General features: G+C 47.2%; 1 protein-coding gene across 1 annotated transcript in view; it reads left to right on the top strand.

Moving 5' to 3' along the window:
- Positions 1-16959, top strand: part of SPARC (secreted protein acidic and cysteine rich) — a 39010-nt gene extending 22051 nt beyond the window's left edge. Inside the window, exons 3-10 of the mRNA XM_078653628.1 lie at positions 861-914; positions 1185-1275; positions 4316-4437; positions 5829-5949; positions 8063-8196; positions 12740-12888; positions 14925-15073; positions 16225-16959. Of these exons, the coding sequence (XP_078509754.1) occupies positions 861-914; positions 1185-1275; positions 4316-4437; positions 5829-5949; positions 8063-8196; positions 12740-12888; positions 14925-15073; positions 16225-16253 (849 nt within the window). The 3' untranslated portion in view covers positions 16254-16959. The remainder of the gene's footprint in view (positions 1-860; positions 915-1184; positions 1276-4315; positions 4438-5828; positions 5950-8062; positions 8197-12739; positions 12889-14924; positions 15074-16224) is intronic.
- The last annotated feature ends 685 nt before the right edge of the window (positions 16960-17644 follow it).

The following is a 17644-nucleotide window of genomic DNA, read 5'->3' as shown; positions in this document are numbered from 1 at the left end:
CCGCGGCAGCGCCAGCAGGCCAAGACGATGGTTTCACGAGGCAGAGGGCCGCGGCAGCGCCAGCAGGCCAAGACGATGGTTTCACGAGGCAGAGGGCCGCGGCAGCGCCAGCAGGCCAAGACGATGGTTTCACGAGGCAGAGGGCCGCGGCAGCGCCAGCAGGCCAAGTCACGGATGAGTTCTTCTCGGGTCTCTCGACTCCAGGATACAACTGCCTTCCTGGTCTGGCCCTGCCCCAGTTATAGGTCTGGTCCCCTTTGATGTCCGGACCCTCGCGCCTGGGGGCCGGGAGGTCCGGGATGAGGGAGTCCAGACACCCAGCAGGGGGGTGGAGCCAGCGCCCAGGCGGCCTGGGGTGATCGACACCTGGCGGAGGAGAGCCGTTGACGATTCCTTCTCCCATTGACTCGCCAAGTGATCACTCTGCCTCCTGGGAGGATGGTGGGGCCTCGATGTCGGGACCGGCCGGGCCCGGGATTAGGGTCGAGTTGAGGCCACGCGGCCTCGTGCTGCAGTGCCCCAAGATGGCGGCCGGGTCGATGTCGTGGGGTAGATGGTGACCCGGGCCAGCTGGGTCCGGAGCTGGTGTCTTGTAGTGTAGGGATTGCAGGGTACTTCGGGTGGTCGTTTGTGGACTCTGGCTGGGGATGCAGGGAGAGCCAGGGTCCTGGTCCCATTGCGGGGAGGGGGGACAGCTCGAACATGCGGCCTGTCCAACAGGCGGCCTCGCGTGTAAGGCGTGGTAGGAGTGGGGGTCAAAGTCAACCAGTATCCTGCTGGTGATGGTCAACTACTGCCCCTCGTCTTCTAGAATGGTGAAGCTATCTCTCTGACCGCCATTTTCCTTTTCCTTTCCACAGCAGCAGGATGCTCTGCTAGAAGAGGCTGAGGTAGTCGAGGATGCCGTAGAAGAAGTAAGGACCGCTAAATATTTTTAGATCATCATCACACAATCCAATGCAATACTCCCTTTTTCTCCCTTCCCCTTACCTCCTCTCTTCTCTCATTCCGTCCCTACCCCTTTCTTTCCCTCCCATCCCTTTCCCTTTCCCTCCCGTCTTCTCCTCAGTGCACTCAACTCAAGATTTCCTCTCTCGCCATGCAGCCACTTTCAGTAATAATGTTTCCGTAGCCCTCAATCAGAATTCAAGACTGACTCAACTGTTTTAACCCTTGCTTTGCAGGAGGCAGTGGGGATGAACCCCGTGCAGGTTGAGGTTGGAGAGTTTGATGAAGCCATCGACGAGGAGGAGGAGGAAACAGTGGTTCCAGAGAGTAAGCAGCCTGTCCCTTATCGTTGGATGCGGCTGTCATTCATACCCATCCCACTGCATGATGGCTTAGTGGTGTAAGGAAACCTTAGGGGGCCCTCCTGCAAATGATAAGGGGCCCCCGCAATACCCATACCCTCGAGCTGACAAGCTGAGGGGGCTCCCCTTTATGTTGAGATGAATGGATCCCCTGCACCGTGGGGGGTGTGGGGTGTCGGTTATGCCCCTGGGATAGCTTATTCATGGGACTTGCCCCCAGCTAGTTTTAAATGCATGGACTCTGCGTGTTCAATGGGTTCCTTCTCACAGGAAGCAGGGGACCTAACTTCATGCCTGTCCTGATGTTAAACTCACAAGGCATCAGGAGACTTAATAAGCAATGCTAGATGCTTTTAACTTTTTTGTCCTACTGACTGCATAGTCTGGTCCTCTTGGACTGCTCGCCTCTCGCACTGGCCTGAGATCCAGGCTTCTTTTGGCCTCTTCTTTGACACCAGCTTCTCAAGCCAGGCTCTGTGCCTCCCTCCCCTGTCATTCTTGGGCAGGACCAGGCTGTTGCCGTCACAATGGCTCTTACATCTGGTTTCTCCAGTTCTCTCACTGGATAAAGAAGCTGGGATCTTTTGCTCATTCTCCTTTCACATTAGATGCAAGTCATGTTCTCTCTGCTGTCTATACTCATCACATTGTCTGCAGAACTTGGCGTCTATGAGTCTGTTCCCACCACAATGGCTGCACTGTCTGATCTCTCTGGGTTTCTCTAATCAGTGGTTAGTGGTGGCGGCAGAGCGGCTCTAATCTTATTGGACCTCTCTGCCGCGTTTGACACGGTTCCCCACCAACGCCTCCTGACCAGGCTTGCCGACATTGGCATTGGTGATCTTGCATTACATTGGCTGAGCTCATTTCTGTCGGCTAGATCCCAACAGGTTTGGCTCCCCCCTTATTCTTCATCGGCTAGACCACTCGTGACAGGAGTCCCCCAGGGCTCGACTTTGAGCCCTTTGCTCCATAATATATATCTGACCCCTTTGATTGAACTAGCGGAACATCTGGGAGCTAAAGTTATAGCCTACGCGGACGACACGCAGTTGTTGTTTACCTGGCCTGGAGAGGCGCTGGACACTGAGCAGATCCAGAACTGTTTGTCCTCAGTCTTCAATTGGTTAGCGGCAGCTCAATTGAAGTGCAACGAGGACAAGACTGAAATCCTGCTCTACGGCCAGTTCCCCCCTGATTTTCGATCCCTATTGTGGCCGGAGGGCTTCCCTACACCATGTGCCTCAAACACCTTGGCTAAAAACCTTGGGGTCTGGTTTGGGGAAGACCTTCGTTTTGAGGGGCACATCAAGAGGCTCACTGGTGGCTGCTTTGGGACTTTGAAGTCTCTAAGAAAGTTTTTCCCTTATTTGCCTGCCTCGGCCTGCGAGTCAGTCGCGAGAGCTTTAATTCTCTCGCGCCTGGACTACGCCAATGCCCTGTTCAGTGGTTCACCGGCCTATTTGATCGGGCGGCTCCAGATTATTCAAAACTCCACCGCCAGACTCTTGGGGAATATCTCCAGGCGGATCAGTGTTAGAAGTTATCTGGAGAGCCTGCACTGGCTGCCGGTGCAGCATCGAATCACCTTTAAAATTCTGACTCTGGCCCATAAAGCCATCAATGGGCGTGGTCCTGCCTATCTGATGAAACGTTTCACGCGGTACTTCCCTAACAGAGATTTACGCTCAGCAGCACAACATCTGTTGCTGGTCCCGCGCTTCCGGCGTGTCCGGCTGGGAGGCCACTCTGTGACAGTAAAGGTCGCGCGCGCATGGAACGCTCTTCCTGCGGCTCTGCGTAGCATCAACGACTTCACTGCTTCTAAGAAAGCGCTGAAGACTCATTTGTTCAGAATAGCTGTCTAGTTCGTTTGTCTGGTCTAGGGCTCTGCTGCTACTGTTCCTCTTTCTTTTCCGCGCCAGGATACTCCGGAGTAATTGAGCGCGCTATAAAACAGCTTAATAATAATAATAATAATAATAATAATAATAATAATAATATAGCTCTCCAATTCTCTTATTTCACCCATTGACTGCAGAGCTTGGCCTCTCTCAGACTAGCTTTGGTACAAGTCACTGCATAGTCTAGCCTCTTTATCTCTTTCCACAACAACACTGGCTGGAGAACCAGGACTTTCTCGACCTCTACTTAGCCACTCTTGCCTCAAAGCCTAGTATCTCCTCTAGCACGCTAATAAGTGAACCTGGCCTCTATAGCTCTCTCCCCTTTCACACTGTCTGCCACTTGTGCCTTCATGTTGTCATCTCATCCGAAAAACTGACTGCAAAGCCAGAGCATTTTGGACTTGACACAGTGTCACACTTTGTCTCTCCCTATCACATTGGTTGCACATTTGGCCTCTGTCTCACTGGTTGCTGAACTGGATTATCGAGGTCTCGCACACTGGCTGCTGAGCTACACCATCTTGAGACGCTTACACTTGCAAGAGGCCAGACTCTTCCATGAAGAGTGTTTCGTGGTTTCCTGAGCTGAACTAGAGGTGCTTTTGTGGTGCCAAGTTTAGTGAATCTCCTTGCCTTAGTCTCCAGTTCCTTGATGAATTTCAGGCTGAAACGAAATGAATGTATCTCAATCCTAGATGCATTGTACTGCATGGTAGACAGGCCTGTCTAGCACATCTGGTACCCACAAATGGATGCAGCCAATACTAATGCTGTATGGCAAACGTGCCATTCCTGGTGTGTGATTAGGGCCTTGTCACTAACATGAGGACGGTCCATCCTCTTGTCCCAGGGCAGAGCACGTTGGGATAATTAAACTGCAACGCCCTGCCTAGATCTCTGTTATTGCTTTGCATTTTCATGGATCTGTCTTAGTCTTTCTGTATCACCACCCTGATGGGAACTCTGCTAATCTTCCTACTAATTGCCCCATCGCCGAGAACAGTGGTAGGAAAAGTGCCAATCTTGAGTGCGCTCCAGTAGGCTGATCCTGCTGCACGTCAAATGTCTTTCTCATTTTACCTCTGTGATTCCCCTTAGATCCATGCCTGAACCATCAGTGCAAGCATGGCAAGGTGTGTGAGGTGGATGAGAGCAACAACCCCATGTGCGTGTGCCAGGACCCTTCCAGCTGTCCAGCCAGCGTCAGTGAGTTTGAGCGGGTAAGTCAGAAAGGAACCATGCTCTTTCTACTACTGAAATGATATTGAGGGGGGGAGAGGCTGTTACTTCTACTACAAAGACTCTGGGTAGAATGGAGACAGGTTGCTACTAAAGCGTCTACAACAAAGTCTTTGGGTGGAATGGAGACTGGTCACACCGCCACGAATACACGGGTACTCCTAAGAGACTCAGTGGGTGGTCTCCTACTGCTGAATTAGCAAAATTAGTAGTATTTAGCTGATACTGGTATACAAGCCTTATTGAGGGATGTGGGGGAGAACTGATGTGCTAAATTAACAAGGATCATAGGTTAGTGGATGAAACAACTCCGTGTAGATACATCGCACCAACAAAGTTCAGGGGTTCTGGAAAAGGGCAGTATTCATGCGAGTAGTCGCCAACCAATTAAAACAAAATAGTTAGAGAAGGGTCAATCCCGCTATACTAGGAAGCTTCTTAATGTGAGACAACAAAGCCCTGAGTCTCGCGAGATAATGACTAAGGAATTCTAGGGTTTAGAAAATGACCACAACCTCTCCACCAGGAAAAGTTCATAGGTTAGCTAAGACCTGATAAATGACGTCTGAAACATTCAAGGGGTTTGGGACGAGCAAATACCTCTACACCTGCAATATTCATGAGGATATGTGAGGCCCGGGAGCAGGAGGCCAATAGTCTCTGTCTGCAAGAATCCAGATTTAAGGGGCCAGGGGTCGGGTAATACTACTACAGCACAATATTATGTGGGTTACTGGTGGATAATTCAAAGGTCGGATATTTTCTTAAGGTCTGATACCACTCCACCAGCAATATTTATGGAAATTGGAGCAGACTGAAAAAAGTGCATCAGTGAGATTCAGAAGGAAAAGAGTGCGTCGACATTGTGACACTCATAAGACTGAAATGATTAGAAGAGCTCTAAATGTAACACCAACAAGATTGCAGGGGCAAGAAGCGGTGACATACGGGTAAAAACATGACTTTGGGGGCAGGATGGATTGCATAAATTGGTTCAGGAGGATACCACCAGCGTTCTGCGGGCATAGCTGGCAGATACAGCTGTCTTTTGAGATGGATTGAACCAGGGAGGTGTTATTAATACCGTATCAACAATAATGGGGTGGGGCTGCTCATACGGTTACACTATTCCTAATGAGAGGGAGTGCGGGTTGCGATGAGGAGTGAACCCTTAGCATTATTTTACCCCTCTGCAAATCCACCCTGAGTGTTTAGACGTGAAAAAGGGACTATATTTTACTTACTGAAATGTGTAAGGATGCCTATATTTTTGTAAATAAAAATAGTATTGTGCAGTTGTTTCGGTGATGCTGTGTCTTCTGATGCATTTCATTCATGTTTTTCTCTGGTTATCATGTTCTTCCTGCCATAGGTGTGCAGCAATGACAACAAGACCTATGACTCTGCCTGCCAGTTCTTTGCCACCAAATGCACTCTCGAGGGCACCAAGAAGGGCCACAAGCTGCACCTGGACTACATCGGACCTTGCAAATGTAAGCTTAGCCAGACCTACAATGAGATCTATCCACTCACCATCAAGATATCTCAGCTGTCCAGGAAGAACCATACTTGCACAGTGTCCTGATACTGTCTTTCTTAATCCCTTTTCATGTGCCCCCTGCTGCACTTTTCACATCCGTTCCCTGCTCCCTTACCCACTCTCTCTCACTCTCTTTCCCCATCTCAGTTTTCCCATTCCTCCTCCTCTTCCCTAAGTTCGATGCTCCACGTTCCCTTTCTCCAACCGCCCTGATGCTTTTGTCCTGTTTTTCTTCTCTCTTTGCACAACGATCATGAAAGCAAGTAGGTGTCCTCTGGACTGCTGGTACCAAGGAAAAATGGTGAACCCATCATGAATTATCACTTAACAATATATAAATTCACAACATTCGCAGGTCATTTTCTGAAAATAAACCCCACATTTTACTTACAAATACTATATTTTAATTTATTTTTTTCAACCAATATAACATTTGACCAAACAAAAGGTTGTCACTGAAAATACATTATTTTGTCACACAGACACCAGCTTTTCATTTTTAGTAAAAGAAAAATATCCTGTTCTCACACATAATCTTTCTGAAAATACAATAATTTTAGCCTCAAATTGTATATTTTTTGTTTTTGGTACATAGACAACTTGCATACCCACCACAGATAAGATAGGCGTCATAAGGCAGGCATAATCACAGCATATCAGGGATTGTGCCTCTATCCCTGCGATGGACTGTACATGCAGGGAATGACCATTAGATGCCAGTGATCATTTCCGAATGGCAGAATATGCGCTAAATGCCAGGGATGGCCATATGTTTGCCGAGACGTGCTGCTATCGTCCAATACACGTAACACACGTTATTACTGTCCCTTCATCTAAAGAAATAGCAGCTCTCCTGAAAAGTGCTGCTACAGTCCATTACTGTGTGCAAAGTCCCAGTGAGAAGTATTGTTAATGTAATATTCATTTATTGGGGCCATACTGACGTGCCCAAAAAAATAGTGGTGCCATGATACTTTACTGCAACCATTACGTATTATGCTTCCCCTCTGCCCCTTCCATTTCTTACCTCCGGGCCATGTTGAGTGCCTGTAGTCATTTATTTCTCATTTCAAGCACTATGCAGAGCATAGGTTTCTTACTTTGCTTCCAACCCCCTTACCGACCAGATAGATCGCAGCTGCCTTGCTTTGTTCTGATATGTAAATCAGCACACACAGCACAGTGATAATGAAGCAGGCAACAAGTGCAGCTAGCCCCTTCCCACATTTGGACCCCGGTGCCACTGCACTCAAGGTATGTATGAGAGCTAGGTTCTCAATCTTCTGTGACCCATTGAATGGAAAGAGTTATGAAGTCTCTCTATGCATCCTACATATCCATACACCCACCTCAGGAGTTTGGTTTCCTTCTGCGGAAATCGATTGAATGACTTGATTGCTGTGGACACAATGATTACAGTTTTCTTTGAGATCTATTCCTTTCTAATTTAGGCCATGTTATTAGTAGTTGTGCAATCCCAACATGTGTTGAGCGTCTTCAAACTAAGGTTAAATATATTATCCTTGAGCATGTTTGTTGATGTGAGCATTATGTTGACTGTCTCTGTTATTGATCTTTTACACTTTTGTGTGTGGAGAGGGTTAAAGTCGTTGTCTCCTGCGTGTAATGTGTTGTTGTCATCACTGACTTGCAGGCTATTTTGGTTACACCTGATGTGTACTATGTTGCTCTCTTTAACGTAAAGGTTATAGAGTTTGGCTCTTTGGCCGACATGTTGTCCTTCTTGTGGTGAATGGTTTAGTGTATGTCTCCTTTGAGCATACTTAATGGGTTAACTGTAGTCCAATATTTCCATTGAGTTGTTCTGGTGACATCATAAGTTACGAGGCCGAAGGCACAGTGGTTTGTAATTGTCACCAGAACCTAAAGCAGACAGCCACTTACCCATGGCATCCATGCTCATCCAATGAGATCTTCAGTCTTGTGAGAGCTCTACTAAGAGGTAGCACGGAGATGATTGTCTGACTCCAGCAGTGGTCACTAGTCAGATCTAACTGCGCGGGATATAAAATGGTGCTGAGGGTTTTCATTGTTTTTTGTTGCAGACATTGCTCCATGCCTGGATATTGAGCTGACCGAATTCCCCCTGCGTATGCGCGACTGGCTGAAGAACGTCCTTGTCACTCTGTACGAACGGGACGAAGACAACAACCTGCTGAACGAGAAGCAGAAACTCAGGGTAAGGACAAGGAACAGACAGTCAATCCATATATATCAAACATAAAACAATACACCTTGCACAGCTGGATGCACATCACACACACAGCAATTCCAGGTGGAGCAATTTCACTCTGAGAACAGTATCTGTTGGAAAACGAGGCAGCATCTGTGAGGCCTGCACAAATAACATGACACATTTGTCCTTCACTGGGAACCAAACACCCTAGGGCAGAGCCTGACTCTCAGAGGGTAGCGTTGCAGAGCAGTCTGAGGCTTACTCAAGGGAAGTGGTGTGGGCTAGTAATCGCCATTTGCAGGTGTGCATAAATAGCACTCAATAATTGATTGTCCAGTCTGTACTTTGCTTTATAAAAGTAAGAGTACATTTATTAAACACACACACCACTCGATACTATACACCAATTTACAAATATACATAAGCTGATGGAATTACTCTGTGACATTGCATAACCTCTCCACCCCTCCCGCAGGGGGGTGGGGTCTAGTACCACCACTCCCATGTATGCACATTATCTTGCCCCCAATGCAGTGAATTGGTCTTAACCTGGAGCGAGGGCCCTTTGCACTGGCACCATCCCAGTGGTGACCCCCCCATTACCTCAACAAGCATTAAACAGGCTACACCTGCCTTGGTGACACATGACCCTGACTGAGCATCTCCTACTGACCATACAGTATGCACCTCTTCATCTTAAGGGCTAACAGTCTGAGGTCTTCACCTATGCACAGCAGCAAGAACACATGTTTACGCACACTTTAGAATGACAGTACTCACCACATTTGGCTATCATTAAAAATGCAGTGCAATTACAGCCCCTAAAGGCATCACAGATAAAAGCACAGGTTTAAGTAAATACAGTCAGACACCCTAGCAGGAATGTCTAGTCACTTAAATCCACTTTGCTTATGACATCACCTTGCACTAGCACTTCACATTAACCAGGTGAAATTCAGTCCCTCTACAAGAAATAACCATTAATAATCGCAGTTCAGTGCAATTACACCTCTTCACCTCCAGGGGATCCCCTTCTAGACATCCCCCAACTCAGCCCTTCACTCCTTGATGCAATTATCAAAACACCCTCAGCTGAAGAACAAAAGTTCCAGCCCAGAAGGTGTTAACTGCCAGTCGAGCCCTGGAGGGGTTGATTCCTTAGAATCCCCAAGACACTTGGGGTGGGACTTTGCTCTTCATGTTAGGGGGAGACTGTGCTTCCTCTGCAGCTCCCCCAGCACCTTTGCACATGTAGAGTGGTGACCCCGTTCTTCTGGGGCCACCACGAGCCAAGAAAACGCTGTGTTGCCCTTGCAGGCCGGTCCTGGCCTGCAAGGCCTTGTGGGCTGTGCCGCATATTAGATGAGCGTCTCTACCGCTGCTCCGGAGAGAGCCGCGCTGACGCTTTACCGCTTTTCCCGGCCTCGGTGGGGGGTCCGGTCCCACCCGGACCCCCAGGTGAGCACATACGGCTCGGGGAGCCCACCCCCGGCCGCTCCTCTTCTTTTTTGGGGCCCGGTCCCACCCGGGCCCCTCGCACCACTGACCGTCTTCCCTGGGGGCCCCGGTCCCACCCGGGACCCCCGCGCTCCTCCTTCATTGGAAGGCAGCCTGGGGAGCCCACCCCCGGCTGCCCCCGCCGGCTCACCGCGTGGCCAGCTCTCTTCCGTGCTGCCGCGGGCGCCGGCTGATCCCTTCTGGTCTACCCGCTCCGGCAGGCAGACGCGAAGACTCCCGCAGCTCCCCCGGGACATCTTCGGGGGAGTGCGGCGGCACTCCCCCATCTCCGCCTCACATCGGGGCCCGGGGATGGGATCCCGGGCCCCCTCCATGACTTCGGGGCCCGGGGATGGGGTCCCGGGCTTCAGGCATCTTTGGGGGGGCGTGATGCGCTCCCCTGCATCCCGCATCGGCGGCAGAGCCCCACGCGCTTCGCCGTCTGTCCCAGGTGGGGTCAAAGGTCACCTACCTTCTCGGGGGTATATCTCGGCCCACTGGAGTCCGATTTTCCCCATTTTCGCGTCTTCTTGCTCCTGGTGGCGTCCCCCAGCCACTGGGAGCACTCTCCTTCGTCCTCCGGGTCTCCAAGAGGGTGCATCCTTCAGGGAGCGGTCTTCACTGGCTCCCTGCGCCTCTCTTCTCCCTGCGCAGAGGCCCCTGCTTCTGCGCACCGGTCCTGGGCTCTTCTTCTGGCGCTGTAAGGGCCCTGGGGGGCAGTCAGGGGGTCTCTCCTTCCAACTGCCCATTGCACCAGGCTCCAGCACCTTTCGCCCTCAGCAGACCACACCCCAAGGAGAGCTTCTCTTCCTGTGCAAGTACTTTTTAAAAATTGAGTAGGGGGCTGGCAGGAAGTCTCTGTGTGTCCTATCACACAGCGACACCTCACTTCCCTGCCCCTGCTCCCCCCTTCTTGTTCATCCTCTGGGTTTGTTCAAAATGGCGTTGTCCAGTGTCTCTGGCCACATGGCCTCTGAAAACCCAAATCCTTCCCCCCCCCTCAGTGCCTTCTCTCCTGGGTGCAACTGGTGCCTGGCACCCAGCGACAGCAGTTGATGGATTGACTTTTAGCTCCACCTATCTTTTCTCCCTTACAGGGAAGATCTTCGCTCTGGGAAGCAAGGTCATTAATCTAACCTGCCACGGCCAGACCCCAGCCAGGGACTCAGAGAAATATGACATTTCTGGACGACCCAAAAGCAGTACAAATATGACTTTGGACTCTGCAGAATACTCATTTTCACATCTGCTACACTGGACATTAGTGCGTGTCTGGAATCTGTAGGCTTTGTGGAAGTCATTTTAGCCATGGGCCCCACATCCCCTATGGGGAATAATGAAGTGAAAATACAGTAAAACACACTGACTTTCCCTGGCATGTTCCTTCCCAGGGTATAAAGCCTATTCCATGTCACCACCCAATCCTGCATAAGTCCTGCCACACCATTCACTCTGTAGCTGCTCCTGGACTGCGCACGCTAGGAATCTCCCCTGCGCAGTCCCTACACGTGTGCACACGCATGTACACCCGTGTCTGCATGTAACCAGCACGGTGCCCCACACTCCAGCTGCTGTGCAGCGGCTTAGTCAAGCCAGGGGGACACCAGTAAAATCTCCATGCAGTCTCCTTCATTATGAGTTCACTGTGGGTACTCCCAGAGTATGAGTTCCGCCACAGTAAAAGCTCAACAATTAGGTGCTCAAAAAGCGAAAAATCCGGGCGGCTCATGGTGTCAGAACCACCTTCTAACAGTATCCTTAAAAACACAATGCACAGAAAGCAGTACCACATTTAGGGCGATACTACTAAAACCCCAACACCACATGGAGAAAAATAGAACCAACAAAGAAATAGAACATATTGAACAACAGTATTGTACAGAGAAAATGACAATACACACAGAACAATACCACAGACAGACAGATAGAGAATTTATAACTTATTAAGAATACCGCTAACAGGATAGAATCACACTCAGAACAATGACACCCATATCACACTGAACAATGTCAAGAACAGAATAATACAGAATAGAATATTGCACACACAATTCTAACACAAGCAGAAAAATACCACAAACTGATTAATACTCAGTACATATTGTAGAAAATACTAATCCACATATTGTAAATACACAGAGCAATACTATATATGCTTTAGTTGAATACAGTGCACAACGCAAAATGACGGTGACCCCTGTAGAATGTGATTAGAGGCCCCTGAGCCTCCCACAGCTCACAGATATTAATTGGTCTTGGGCTGCATGGGGACCCCCTGAAGTTTTCAGGTTACCCTGCACCGCAGAAGCTGCAGGGGCCTGCGTTACACCCCTGGTTCAATACAAACGTTCAAAATCCACCCATAGCTATATTCAAGCAATACATGTACATATATAGGCACACTCATGCACATACACCATCAATATGCCCACCAACCTGACCTCGTGTCATGTATAACTAGTGGATGTACTCACTAGTGAAATGCTTTAGTGTATAATTACGCAAACTTTATTCACATGTAAACCAACATAACATAATTCCCGATCAGGGTCCTAAAGATGGCGACCCACAAGTTTGTTCCTCCCTGAGAGATTGAAACATTTTAGGGATGACCAGCCATCGATCGAGCTTCTTTGACGTTCGCTCTTTCTTGTTCCATTCTTTCCTATTCTGTACATTCCATCTCTCATTTACCCTCCCCACACTTGAAGATCTAAAAAACATCCAAAACAGCATACCATAACTATTAATATAATTCTATATGATGCACTAATATGACAAACACCTTCCAGCTACAGATCTATGTACAGTGTAACCTTTCTTTACAAAACAGCTTGTTAGTATCGAAATATCTATGTAATCCCATTCATTCACAAGCTCTCTTATCAAAATCTTCTCAATTCATGGTATAAGAAGAGTTCACACACACTATGGAGCTGTGACAAGATCGCGATCTGCATGTCTGGATGCCAATGACGCTCCACTGGTGAGGTATTAGAGGAGTGGTTGTAAAGCTGATTACTCTATAGTCCCACCATCTGTATTCCAGGTGAAGAAGATCCATGAGAACGAGAAGCGCCTGGAAGCTGGAGATCACACTATGGAGCTGCTGGCTCGTGACTTTGAGAAGAATTATAACATGTATGTCTTCCCGGTCCACTGGCAGTTTGGACAGCTGGACCAGCACCCCGTTGATGGGTAGGTAACCGTGGCTGCACATAGCCTGTCAATTACAGAAACTTAGCTGGGTAGGTGAAAGGGATGGTTACTTTAGGGAAAGATCATGTGGGAACTCCTCTAAAAGTTTAAAAGTTTTTTTTTGTGTTTTTCGACTCGATTTTGTCATAGATTCGCAGGCTTTACAAATATCTGCCATTTAGTGGTTTGTTTGGAAAGTACATCTTAGTTTTTAAAAGTTTTCAAGAAAAAGATGATTTTAGAAGAATATTTGCTTCATTGTAATATTTTTTGTATACCAAGTGCAGGTTTCCAGGCAGACCATTCCACCTGCATGACATTTCTTTTTTTAAAGGCTGCCTATTTCCCTCTTTGGAGTTGTACTTAGCCTAAAAGTTTGCAATGTGGAAAGTGCAGCCAAATGTGAAAAAACACATTTTTTTCCTGTATGGAGAAAGTCCTTATACTACACCCCACCAAATCTTGGGTTGGTCTGTTTCTCCTTGTCATCCTGGAAAGTGAGTAATTTATTTTCAACAAACTCCAGGGCGGGAAAGGTTTGGATTTTAGTTTGTGAATGTTCATAAGTGTGCATGTTGTGGGCATTCACGAACTTACAAGGCCAACCATGCTTTGTGTCACCCAGTTCCCATCCCTTGCATGGGATTGATTGGTTTGGATATAGGCACAATGGAGAAATGGGGTTGGGGTGGGGGGGCTAGATCTGCAGTAGTAAAATCATTTATATCTGCCACGAGACGTTTTGGGTATTCCTGGCAGGCATTAAAGTAGCCATTTTCAGCTGTGATCATTCATTTACAACTCTTAAATTTCAAAAACGTTAGCACTGAGTGCAGTTTACCCAGTCTTTTGATACGCCATGGATGTCATTTGGGAGTAGTCAGGGGTCGCAGCCGTGACCTCTAGCTTGCTCCCTGCTACTCGTTGCACTTCCTTTGCGTCTCCTGGCCTCAGAGGAGGTAAACGATTTGCCCCCTCTGAGGCCAGGGGTCTCAAAGGAAGTTTGAGGAGTAGCAGGAAGCAAGCTAAAGGTCACAGCTTCGACCCCTGACTACCCCCAAATGATGTTCATCTGATACGTGTTTGCATTTGAATCATACACAAGAGGGGGCTGCAACATCTAACCCCTTCGCAGCTGGGCAAATTCCCATGCTGTGTTGGGAGGCGGGTGGAGGGGCGAGCACAGCGCCCCTGTGCTCATGACGAGGTAAGCTCGTCATGAGCCACGGTAGTCGTGTGCTCATGACGAGCTGAGCTCGTCATGACCACACCCGTTTCTTTAGAATGTTTGCACAACAGGGGAATTATCCCAGCGTGCGAGCCTTCTAAAGGTCATGACGAGCTCAGCTCGTCATGAGCACACAAGCACCGTGGCTCATGACGAGCTGAGCTCGTCATGAGATTCGAAGGTGCTATTGAGGAAACTGTTGTAGAATTCAAGTTACTCACTGGTGACAAAAAGGAGAAGAACTCTTCAGTGCCAAAGCATTGAACATCGTTAAAACAATGCTCAAAGTGAAAATTGTTCACTACACACTAGTTGGGACCTTGAAATCTCACACAAAAGGACAATCATACCAGCAGACAGGAGGTGGCTACCTTGTTTTTTACTTTTTACACGTATTAGTCTAATGGTGTTCTGGCTGGGGGTGTGCTGAGAACCGCCAGAGATGGTGAGCTTGTCTGCAAGATAAGCGGGGTGCTGGTTGTAAAGGCTTTTTAAATGATGCAACATAGCGGTAGCTGTCATTACCTGCCCTATAGTGAATATATCATATATCGAAATACATTTTGCAGTAGCAGCTCAGGGAACTGAGAAGTGTGGGCTTAGTACAAACAGCCCCAGTTGTCCACCGCTGGTGTTGACCTTGTTCATACCTTCCCCTTTCCTGTGCCTTTAAATATGTGTCTCTTCAATCACATCTCCTAATCTTTCACCCTTATTGTAGGTTGGCATCCCTTGTAAGATGGCTTCCTCTCATGCCTTCCTCTTGCTTTGTGTGGCTTCTGATACTCACACCCTGTAATCTCTGCAGGTACCTGTCTCACAGTGAGCTGTCTCCCCTCCGTGCCCCACTGATCCCCATGGAGCACTGCACCACACGATTCTTCGAGGAGTGTGACTCTGACAACGACAAGTACATTGCCCTGGACGAATGGGCCAAGTGCTTCGGCATCAAGGAGCGTAAGTACTGGAAAAAAAGAAAAGGGATATAATATGCATCCTTCTCTGCTTTGCCTGCACTGCTGCATTTTCCATCAGTAGCTGGGAAGGTGCCCTGTGAGAAAATTCCATGTCAAGGCCCCAGAATCTATCACCATAAACAAAACAACATTACTGCGCATGCGCACAATCTTTGGCAAAGACCACAGCATTGCAACCGGAATATTGCACATTACTTAGCCAAATCATTAACATAGCGAACGACTCTAGGGTGTTAATCCCACAGCTTTATCTGAGGAATTCTGTAGTATAATATGCAACGTCCAACGTTATCATACTTCACTATAATGTGACATGGTTTGTAGGTTGTATCCTCAAGGCTAAATACTGCATAATTAAAAACTGTATTTCATAAAGGTGCACATTTTAAAAATGTGTTTGCTCGATCTTCTCTGGCAAAAATGGTTACTTGTAACTGGCATATTTGGCAAAATCTCCGGCAAAGTTACACTAACTCAAATTTTAGCTAAAATTATAGCATTCTAAACAAACAAGCATTTAAAAATGCAAATATGTAGCGATTTCTCTAAACGAGCACAATCTTTTCAAAATTAAAGGTGTGTAAATGAATATGTTAAAAAGATACAATTGCTATTCATGAGTTTACGATAAAAAACATTTTGAATAATGTAAGTATTATAACACTTATGTAGGGTTCAATAATTGTTCTTGGTGCCTTAAAAGCTGCAGCTTAGAGAAGATATGTATAGTTTGTTGAGAAAAAGTATGAAAGTCCTCAATGTAAAAAGATTCCCTGGAATTTTGCGGGAGCAAAAACACTCAACTTTGCCAACGCCCTAAAAATATTTTGCACTGACTGCAGATATTGACGGATGCTGGGTAGGATTATTTTGCATATCTCTAGTAGAATGCACTGATGTGATTGCTTGTTTTCGGAGTGGTGGCACTACATGGAAATGTGGGCTTTGGGACCATTCTGAGCCTTGATTACCTGCATGTCTTGTACTGTCAAGGACACATGTATTATAGCCCTGATCATATTTTTTCTCACTTCAGGCGTTCAGAGAATTTCTCCAGTAAATCTTGGCGATTGCTTTGTGGTCAACTAACACTTCTTCCTTTCTCTCCTTTTTGTGTCTCTTTCACTGCAGAGGACATCGACAAGGACTTGGTGATCTAAGCTGGCTGTTGCTGATGTGCCTCTTCTTCCCGTTGGCTACTTTTTTTTCCAGAAAAAAAAAATGACAAATAATACAGACCTCTTGTTTTTTAAAAAAAACTTAATTTCTTGGGACAAGGTGCTAATATAGATCTGAAGACGTATATTAACGGTGCTAAAAAAGGAAAAAAAGACAAGAAAACTCATTCCTAGTGGCCTTAACCTAAACCACTAAGACCTTAATTCTTTTACTCACTCCCTGTCACTCTTGGGCTTTTTCTTCCCAAAATGATTGTCTGCTTTTACCTGATTTAACACTTAAGGTTTCCTAAAATTCCATGATGGTCCAGTGTTTCACTTCTTAAATAAAACTTTGTTTATATTGTTAACTAAGGAAAATATTTTAAATTAAATGCCCACTACCCCGCAATCCCCCAGTTTTTTGGAGGGCTCGCCCCTTTTCTATGGTGAAGGGATGTTGCCAGCAAGAAAATATGTATTAAGACTGTCAAGTAAGCGGTAGAAGGTATGCAGCAGCAGGTTTACAGGAGGCTGACAAGAGAAAAGGTTAGGAAGGAACAGTGAAATCCAGGTGCCCAGACATGGTTGGTGTTGTTTGCAGGGTTCCAACGAAGAGACGTTGAGGGCATAAGCATTGGATTTGGGCGATGAAATGCAATGTGTTGACAAATTAAAACTCTGTAAAAAGAATAAACATCAAAATTTCCTTCTGGGCCCTATTATTTCTGGTTGGGCCTCTTCTGCAAGATGTGGAGGCGCGATGCAGTAGCAAATATGAACGGTTGCCTGAGGACCTTTTTCCTCAGCATTGTCTGCGGCATGGTCCCATTGGAAGAATTCCACCATGCAACATGTTGTCGCACATTGCATAGCGAAATCGCAACTAGAAGGCAAGACTGCAAAAATTTATTCCTACGATAGTGGAGGCAATGGGATTGTTATGGGCATTTGGCAATTGAAAAGAAGCTTTGAGTAAAGAATTAGAACCGTACTATTGTGGTAATATATTTTTGCAAAAAATATGGCTGATTGTGTGGGTGGGGTGGAGCAGGTGGGATTACCTTCAGGCTCAGGCCATGCTGTGGAGGAGTTGGCATTTTTGCAAAGTCCCGCACTCATGGGCTTGGCCAGCTGCAGCTAGACTGAGTTGTCTTTCCTTGATAAGGGATGTTTCACCTGGAAGTGTGGATAGGATCTCGCAGGCTGAGAGCTCTGCCACTCTCAAGGTTTGCAGTGACTTAATTTCTCTGAAGTATTATTGTATTTTGTGTGAAAATGGAACCAGCAATAAAGAATTTATGTCACATGGCGAAAGCCTGCCTTGCATGCATTTCTGTATCGACCGCTAGCAACGTTAATCACAATTACTACTGGCCTCACTCCCCTCGTAC

Source organism: Lissotriton helveticus, chromosome 7, assembly GCF_964261635.1.
Source record: "Lissotriton helveticus chromosome 7, aLisHel1.1, whole genome shotgun sequence".
NCBI classification, from domain to species: domain Eukaryota; kingdom Metazoa; phylum Chordata; class Amphibia; order Caudata; family Salamandridae; genus Lissotriton; species Lissotriton helveticus.
The sequence above is the reverse complement of the archived record's forward strand: the minus strand, read 5'-3'. Positions and strand labels throughout refer to the sequence as shown.